This window comes from Sycon ciliatum, chromosome 7, assembly GCF_964019385.1.
Source record: "Sycon ciliatum chromosome 7, ocSycCili1.1, whole genome shotgun sequence".
In the NCBI taxonomy this organism is placed as follows: domain Eukaryota; kingdom Metazoa; phylum Porifera; class Calcarea; order Leucosolenida; family Sycettidae; genus Sycon; species Sycon ciliatum.
This window is the reverse complement of record NC_088649.1, coordinates 18,463,026-18,473,025: the sequence shown is the minus strand read 5'-3', so window position 1 is coordinate 18,473,025 and position 10,000 is coordinate 18,463,026. Positions and strand designations below refer to the sequence as shown.

The 10,000-nt window shown below is 49.2% G+C and overlaps 1 protein-coding gene across 1 annotated transcript in view; it reads right to left on the bottom strand.

Moving 5' to 3' along the window:
- Positions 1-10,000, bottom strand: part of LOC135821150 (uncharacterized) — a gene marked incomplete at its 5' end in the record, with an annotated part of 17,722 nt that overhangs the window by 3,692 nt on the left and 4,030 nt on the right. The window contains 3 exon segments of the mRNA XM_065334216.1: positions 654-726; positions 6,049-6,193; positions 7,991-8,317. Coding sequence (XP_065190288.1) covers positions 654-726; positions 6,049-6,193; positions 7,991-8,317 — 545 coding nt within the window.

The window sequence follows — 10,000 nt, the reverse complement described above, 5'->3', positions numbered from 1 at the left end:
AATTTGAAATACAGTAAAACCTGTGAAGACAACCACTCGGATAAGGCAACAACCTGTCCTAGAAGACCACCAGTGAAATCAGCACCAAGGGATGCTATTTCCAGTCAAATGACCCTGGATAAGGAGACCACCTGGTAACAGAGACCACATTCTGAAGGTCCCTTGAGCGGTCGTCTTGGACAGGTTTCACTGCGTTTCAAAAACACCATGCGTCTATATTTTTGAAATGGAATGTTGTACACTGCCCATTGAACACAATGGTATGGATATCAGTGACAGACATGCAGTCGCCATTACGCCTGTCCTCCACGGCTGCTTAGCATTCATGGAAAGTAGTTAGGTGGTCATACATGCGTGTGTGCAGTGTGTGCACGTGCCCGTGCACATATACATGCACATGCACATACACACACACATACATAAACACACATACATAAACACACACGCACGCGCACACACACACACACACACACACACACACACACACACACACACAAACACACACAAGCACACGTATACACACACACACACACACACACATGTACACACACATGTACACACACGTACACACATATACACACACACACACACACATACACACACACACACACACACACACACACACAAGCACACGTCTTTGCAATCACCCGTACATCAATACTTCCGCTGACGGCCTTAGTTGGAAAGATCTTCTCTACTGAAGGGTCATCCAGCATACCAGTAGCACTACAACACAGAAATAACACGGTCAAACACACAACAGCAATAAGGGACAAGACACGCGGTGGAGAACAGGCCGGTCGATCGCAGTTTCTGATTCCGGGCCCCGTCAGACCGTAGCTTTTCATACAGTTTGTGTGTTCTATAAATATAAACAATTTCGCAAAATTTCGGCATTTCACGATTTTCGACATTTTGGCAGCAACTTACTTTCGGCACGGGGTTAAAATACTAACGTTAGTACGTCACCAAAGTCGATGTCAACATTTTCATCGGCGTTCTAATTTCGGCGTTTTCGGTCAGTGCCGAATATACCCGAAATGAAATGGCTGGCGAACTTTTCAATTTATTGCATTCCCAACTCGTTACAACCACGCGCTCTCAGCCGAACCATAAAGACACCAGCAAGGACACTTCCGTTGAGAGATAATATTTTCCAAGCCTCTAGACAGCTGTTTCGCTCCCTGCCGGAGCTCATCAGTAGATGAGCCGCGCCAAGCTAAAAAGTGGCTTCGTGTTTTGCCAACAAATCGAGAAAATCACCAAAACGTCACAGTTGGCAAAATTCTACTCGAGCGCGATCGCGAAAATATTCACTTTCCAGTTTGCAAGCGGATGAAGAGAGAAGCCTTTTTTATGTTTGAGCAACACTTCTTCAGTGTTCCCTCTTTCATCGTTGTGGGGATTCCTCAGTGCTGCCAGGGATCGTACTGGAGCTTCTAGAGACTGTGGAGGTGAGCAGGATGACATTCTGTATCCGTGCGAGCCAAAATCTACTTGACGAGGAAGAGTCGCTCATTCATAGTGGCTGTGTTTCTTATCGTGGCCACGACTAGAGTGGCGAGTGTAGCTATGGGGATACGTCTACAAGCCTTCTGACTATCATTCTGACAAGCGACCTGGTGAGTTGGCTCTTGCTGCGATGTTTCACTTTGTTTCGGCTACCTTCAATTTAGTGTTCATGACGTGGCGTACTGGATTCCAAAATTTCCTCGTTTCAAGGAAATAGTGCCACACGACGAAGCGATGCATTGACTCTACCTGCTAGCATATTGTTCCGTGGCGCCTTCTACCAGTATCCTTGGCAGGGAAGGAGAATGACATGGACTAGGACGGACAAAGAATCAGTGCCGCTTGTTAGCGATGTGCAGTCTACTGGACCTATGCAGGTGCGAGGGCAGTACACCAATGGAGCTAGATCTCTGGCACAGCACTACGAGCTAAATGAAAGGATTAATTCATCCTGGCATAGGTGATTGGAGAGAGTATGACGGACTGTCTTGGTAAGATGCGACGTTCCCCAACGCAGCGAAACATCTAGTCACAACAACATCATGTTGAATGATATGAAAATTCGTATTGCATCATAAAATGACATGAGTCATGATGAAAATTTAATGTAGATCTGTTATTTCTTCTTTCTTGGATCTTCTCATTAGAACACAAGTGCCCATTCTTCTTTTATTGCTTGCACACCTGCTAAGCTTTGTCTCTACTTGGTGTCCCATGTTTTTCTTGGAGTTTGGGAAGGTCTTGGAATCCTAAGTGGCACTGATACCAGCCATTCTGTGACATGTGCACAATGTATGCTTATTTATGGCACATATACATTTCAGATTGGCACCAAAATTTCCATAATGGAAGTTGGATATATAGACATCACTTTGGCATGAAAAAAGAAATTTCCAAAAATTATGCCTAAGCCACCTTTTAGCTTGGCTCGGCTCAGATTATGTTAGTTGTGCAAACATTTTTATCAACCACCAAACCACACCGCTGCGCTCTCCGGCCGATCTCAACACGTTGCCACAGCACACCATCAGCAAAATACTTACCCCTCTTGTGCCAAAATTTAGTATGTTTAAAGTATGATGTAGTGGGTGCACAGGACCACCTCCGCAGTAACCATGCGTTGGTGGTCAGCTATTTGGTCCGGTGAGGACTTGCCCGGCTGCACCGGTTCGGGCGGGCCCCGGATCCGTTTTGGAACACTGCATCCAGTACTGTACGTCATTCGTTATCTGCCCTGCACTCCGTCGTTATTTATCTGCCCTGCACTCCGTCGTTCTTTATCTGCCCTGCACTCCGTCGTTCTTTATCTGCCCTGCACTCCGTCGTTCTTTATCTGCCCTGCACTCCGTCGTTCTTTATCTGCCCTGCACTCCGTCGTCTTTATCTGCCCTGCACTCCGTCGTTCTTTATCTGCCCTGCACTCCGTCGTTCTTTATCTGCCCTGCACTCCGTCGTCTTTATCTGCCCTGCACTCCGTCGTTATTTATCTGCCCTGCACTCCGTCGTCTTTATCTGCCCTACACTCCGTCGTCTTTATCTGCCCTGCACTCCGTCGTCTTTATCTGCCCTGCACTCCGTCGTCTTTATCTGCCCTCCACTCCGTCGTCTTTATCTGCCCTGCACTCCGTCGTCTTTATCTGCCCTCCACTCCGTCGTCTTTATCTGCCCTGCACTCCGTCGTCTTTATCTGCCCTGCACTCCGTCGTCTTTATCTGCCCTGCACTCCGTCGTCTTTATCTGCCCTGCACTCCGTCGTTCTTTATCTGCCCTGCACTCCGTCGTTATTTATCTGCCCTGCACTCCGTCGTTCTTTATCTGCCCTGCACTCCGTCGTTCTTTATCTGCCCTGCACTCCGTCGTTCTTTATCTGCCCTGCACTCCGTCGTTCTTTATCTGCCCTGCACTCCGTCGTTCTTTATCTGCCCTGCACTCCGTCGTCTTTATCTGCCCTGCACTCCGTCGTTCTTTATCTGCCCTGCACTCCGTCGTTCTTTATCTGCCCTGCACTCCGTCGTCTTTATCTGCCCTGCACTCCGTCGTTATTTATCTGCCCTGCACTCCGTCGTCTTTATCTGCCCTGCACTCCGTCGTCTTTATCTGCCCTACACTCCGTCGTCTTTATCTGCCCTACACTCCGTCGTCTTTATCTGCCCTGCACTCCGTCGTCTTTATCTGCCCTACACTCCGTCGTCTTTATCTGCCCTGCACTCCGTCGTCTTTATCTGCCCTACACTCCGTCGTCTTTATCTGCCCTGCACTCCGTCGTCTTTATCTGCCCTGCACTCCGTCGTCTTTATCTGCCCTGCACTCCGTCGTCTTTATCTGCCCTACACTCCGTCGTCTTTATCTGCCCTGCACTCCGTCGTCTTTATCTGCCCTGCACTCCGTCGTCTTTATCTGCCCTGCACTCCGTCGTCTTTATCTGCCCTGCACTCCGTCGTCTTTATCTGCCCTGCACTCCGTCGTCTTTATCTGCCCTGCACTCCGTCGTCTTTATCTGCCCTGCACTCCGTCGTCTTTATCTGCCCTGCACTCCGTCGTCTTTATCTGCCCTGCACTCCGTCGTCTTTATCTGCCCTGCACTCCGTCGTCTTTATCTGCCCTGCACTCCGTCGTCTTTATCTGCCCTGCACTCCGTCGTCTTTATCTGCCCTGCACTCCGTCGTCTTTATCTGCCCTGCACTCCGTCGTCTTTATCTGCCCTGCACTCCGTCGTCTTTATCTGCCCTGCACTCCGTCGTCTTTATCTGCCCTGCACTCCGTCGTCTTTATCTGCCCTGCACTCCGTCGTCTTTATCTGCCCTGCACTCCGTCGTCTTTATCTGCCCTGCACTCCGTCGTCTTTATCTGCCCTGCACTCCGTCGTCTTTATCTGCCCTGCACTCCGTCGTCTTTATCTGCCCTGCACTCCGTCGTCTTTATCTGCCCTACACTCCGTCGTCTTTATCTGCCCTACACTCCGTCGTCTTTATCTGCCCTACACTCCGTCGTCTTTATCTGCCCTGCACTCCGTCGTTCTTTATCTGCCCTGCACTCCGTCGTTCTTTATGTGCCCTGCACTCCGTCGTTCTTTATCTGCCCTGCACTCCGTCGTTCTTTATGTGCCCTGCACTCCGTCGTTCTTTATCTGCCCTGCACTCCGTCGTTCTTTATGTGCCCTGCACTCCGTCGTTCTTTATCTGCCCTGCACTCCGTCGTTCTTTATCTGCCCTGCACTCTGTCGTTCTTTATCTGCCCTGCACTCCGTCGTTCTTTATCTGCCCTGCACTCCGTCGTTCTTTATCTGCCCTGCACTTCGTCGTTCTTTATCTGCCCTGCACTCCGTCGTTCTTTATCTGCCCTACACTCCGTCGTTCTTTATCTGCCCTGCACTCCGTCGTTCTTTATGTGCCCTGCACTTTGTCGTTCTTTATCTGCCCTGCACTCCGTCGTTCTTTATCTGCCCTGCACTCCGTCGTTCTTTATCTGCCCTGCACTCCGTCGTTCTTTATCTGCCCTGCACTTCGTCGTTCTTTATATGCCCTGCACTTTGTCGTTCTTTATCTGCCCTGCACTCCGTCGTGCTTTATCTGCCCTGCACTCCGTCGCTCTTTATCTGCCCTGCACTCCGTCGTTCTTTATCTGCCCTGCACTCCGTCGTTCTTTATCTGCCCTGCACTTCGTCGTTCTTTATCTGCCCTGCACTTCGTCGTTCTTTATCTGCCCTGCACTCCGTCGTTCTTTATCTGCCCTGCACTCCGTCGTTCTTTATCTGCCCTGCACTCCGTCGTTCTCAATCTGCCCTGCACTCCGTCGTTCTCTATCTGCCCTGCACTCCGTCGTTCTTTATTTGCCCTGCACTCCGTCGTTCTTTATCTGCCCTGCACTCCGTCGTTCTTTATCTGCCCTGCACTCCGTCGTTATTTATCTGCCCTGCACTCCGTCGTTATTTATCTGCCCTGCACTCCGTCGTTATTTATCTGCCCTGCACTCCGTCGTTCTTTATCTGCCCTGCACTCCGTCGTTATTTATCTGCCCTGCACTCCGTCGTGCTTTACGTTTTTTTTCCTTCACGTTTTAGTCCGTTTTACGACTGAAATCGCCAGCGTACAAGACGCGGATAGACACATTAACAGCGCTTCCTTACCCGATGCATCGCATATATGAAAAGGAGGCGCCATCGTCTGTTTGTGTTGCGACTTTAAATAAAATTCAACAACAACAACAACAAAAACAGTTACTATGTAAGGTGCTTTGCATGTACCGCAGCACATGTTATTGTCTGAGGATTGGCGGATGGCCATGAAACTTCGAGTTACAGCTCAATTCAGCCTGTTTCCACCGCTAACTTGGCTCTGCCCTCGTTGGACTTTTTCCCTGGGCAGAGCAACATAGCTTGAACACGTCCTTTCAGATACTCCAAGGTGTCGATGCTGGAAGCTCGAGGGACTTATGCTAGCTGTGAGGACTACTGCGACTAGAAAACTAAGGGTATGAGGCAGTCATGATGTACACGACTAGCAAACCAAGGACGTGAGTCAGACAATAAAGACTTACGCGACTAGCTCCAGTGTGATTTCACAGATGCTCAGGTCACCTACGGTGCGTGCGGCATGCTGCAGCGAGAGTAGAGTGGGCACGAGGGCGTTCTCCGTGAAGTTGGCCGTGAACGTGTTGCGTAGGCCATCCAGAAGGAGACCGCCTGCGGACCGGCACCGTCAGTGGCCACGCACACACGTACATGTACATACACATACATGCCGATACACACATACACACACGCGTACACACACACACACACGCGTACACACACACACACACATGTACACACACACACACACACACACACACACGCATGCACGCACGCACACACACATGCACGCACGCACATACTTGCACACACACGCACGCACACACACACACACACATGCACGCACGCACATACACGCATACACACGCACATGCACACACAGCATATCACATGAAACTCGCCACCAATGCAGACTTATAACATACCATTGGCACACGTACATCGAGCCAAGACCACAGGTTGCCTGAGCTACACACACCCAAGTCGCAACTGGTCCAGCCGGCCTGGCCACGGACGGACCTTTTCTCCAAAAATTGTCGAAACAAATTTGCACAAAACGGGGCTTTTCGTCGATAGCGTTCATTTGTGCTCAGGTATCCCATTCGGCCGGACCGCGTGAAATCCCAGTGCTACCTTCTTGATTACCAGTTCCATAATAATTATATCCGCATAACAAAAAGCGACTGATTCGCATTATACTCAGTTTTGTTTTTTGTTTTTTTACCAGATAACCACAAACCATCATGGTGCAAACGCCTGCAAAACGCACAGAGATGCCCATAGCGATGGCAGCCGAAGCAGTGGAGGCGGGGCAAGAGCAGCTAAACCGACAGGGGTCTCGGTTTCAGCACTGCCCATGCGCGCCAAACAGAAAAATACGAAAATGGAAAAAATGAATTAGAGTGAACTTTCCGCATCGGCGATAGTGCTCACTAGCTTATGACAGCATGCGTAGGAAAGCCACCGCTCCCATAGCATCAAGGGCGCCCAGCAGGTGGATATCAGCTGGCCCGGGAGGCAATCACTCACAAAAAACACGCCAAAAATGTCACGGTTCGTTTGAGACTTGGCTGAAGGCCGAGTTTTGCGCATCCGTAGGAATGCCATCACCTTATATGGGTCAGGGTAGGAATGCCATCACCTTATATGGGTCAGGGCAGGAATGCCATCACCTTATATGGGTCAGGGTAGGAATGCCATCACCTTCTATGGGTCAGGGTAGGAATGCCATCACCTTCTATTGGTCAGGGCAGGCGCACATGCATAAAAACATGCAAGAAGAGAATTTTTTTAAATGTAAATAGATTCCGTCTTGGAGTTTAAACATAGGAATCTATATACACACTGGCTCTGCAAAATATATACTCTTAACCGTGGCAAATGTACTTTTGCTTACCAAATAATGCAACACCTGCAAATGCAACATCAAAAGAAAGAGGCATGCATGAACAGTGCTGTCGGGCGCTGAGGAACGGAGCGCCGAAGAACGGCCAGGCTAGAATTTCACCCAGTACAGCATACCAATGTATACACGGCGCCTCAGCTGTGCATGGATTGCAATACATGACAATAAGAACGGTGTGGGCTAGATGGCTGAGTCAGGCTGACCCCCCCCCCCCCCTCCCAGTTCTTCGACGACCGACAGTGAACCACGGGCTGAATGCTGACACTGGCGGAGTTGAAGGCATGCAGTAGCTGTGCGTTTCGGGGTTTGAACCCAGGAATCTCTATGCACATTAGCTCTAAAAAATAAATACTCTTATCCGTGAAAAATATACTTTTACTAAAAATAATGCAATTCCTACAGATGCACATCAATCAAGAAAGAGGCATATCAACAGTATGAGTATCGATTCCGTATAACTTTTTTTCTTGGCACTTCATATACGAGGCTCAGTTTCACTGTACCTTGAATCACGTGCTGAAGGCTGACGCTGGTGGAGTTGAAGGCGTGCGACACCACACACGTATACGTCTGACTGTCCGCCACCAGGCCACCGCTGATAGTGAGGTTGGCCACGAGTAGCGTGTCGTTGGGTCTCGAGACGGACACCGAGGCGAACGGGAGCATGTCCGCGTTGTTGCCGTTGCCGTCCAGCCACATGATCTCGCCGAGCGCGCTGCTGATGCGCGGCGTGCGGCCCACGCACGTGAACACCTCGGGCTCCGTCGAGCCGGGAAGGCGCGGCTGCGCTTGCGGCGTGGGTGCCTCGATGATGACAGGTGGCGGCGGTACTGCAGACAGATAGAGTGCACCAGCAAGTATTGTATTGTATTTATTTAAAAGGATTCTCCAAAAGCAAATGGATGCTTATCACGGAAGTCTCCCACATAAATATCGCAAGAAAAATGGGGAAATGGGGAGAGGAGAGTGGAAGATGAAGCATGGGAAGAAGGGAAACAAGTACCTAAATATCGAGGTATAAAAGCAGGAAAAAAATCGACGAGGGAAGAAATCACCTCTGCAGATAATAGCGGGACATTTAGATGAAAAAAACCCCAGCAAGGATTAATTTCAAGGAAAAAATATTTCTCAAACGGAAAAGTTCGTGGACATTGTACATCAGATTTTATTAACAGATCTCGTGTTTCGGTGCAATGTTTGCAGGGGCGTCGGCGGGTATTTTAGTGTGGCACGGTCAGACCTCTGAAGTACAATTTACTCGTCAGGGTTGGATGGCTAATACGAAAAGTTTGGAATTTTAGAGCCCAAATCAGTGCATTATATTGGTTCATGGGGTACCGGGGCAAAAAGTGGTACGGTCAATACCCTAGTGACTGTACCGTGTCCGACGCCCCTGGGCTGTGCGAGGTAATTCTCCCGCAGATTGTTTGGAGAAGAAATGTGTGGCTTGTTCGCCCAAAGACTACTCTTCTCTTTTACTTTCTTTTCTTTCCTTTCTGTTTTATTTTTTTTTACAAATAATCACATACGATGTGGTGGCACAAAGCAGCAAGGCAGTTTTAGTGCACATGGAATGGCAGGAGTCGGGGAGAGGCAGGGCCAGGGACCTAGATTCGTAGTAACGAAAAATGGAAGAAAGGTAGGTTCGGTCTCTACACACTCCACGTGAAAGGGCACTTGGCGACGCAAGGTCTGGGCTGAAATAGAAATGTTGACGCCTTTTTCTCAACATGAAGCGGCCAAAAGGTGTTTGGGAAATCGGACGAGGCAGTCCAAACCCTGCAGATGGTGAGACAATTGCCCTGTCCGAACTCAGTCGCCCAAAGGCCATGGTAAACCAACAACAAAACACAGAGCAACGCTACGTGGATTTGCCAAATCCATGGTCACAGGAATCCAACCAAGAATGCCAAAGCAATAACGTCGTCGTCTTTTCAGTTTTGTCCTACTCCAGCATCAGACAAAGAGAATATGAATTTTCCCGGGAGGCATGGGGTATTTTCTAATTGTCCGTAAATTCCAACGCGGCCACTTACACATTAGTGTTAGTACATACGCTGATGATCGGCCAGGCCCGAAAATTTGGTGTACTGTAAACTTGAATTTGAATCGCCGTGGAGAGACAGTTTTTGGAGGTTGGAGTAGAGAAGTGAAGTTTCCTAGAGGCGTGAAAGTAAAGATTTATTTTGATTTATTTCCATCGAAACACACACCTCCATTACAGTTACCTGGGCAACGGTCCAAACGTGACCAGCTCGCGTGCGCCGTGTCGACAGAGGCGGTCGTCGTGTGAAGTGTCATGCCGTGCATCGTAGAACCATCGGAGCGTGCAAGTGTGAGCACGTGCCGCCGTGTGAAAGGCCAACAATGAGGAACTAGGACTTACAGACTGCTAGTGCATATTTTGCATGGGGCTTGTTGATCGAGTTAGTTGTACAATTGTCCAGGCTTGACATTTTGAATGGTGCTTGTTGTTCGAGTTGTACAATCATCTTTGCTTCGCTTTTCTCATT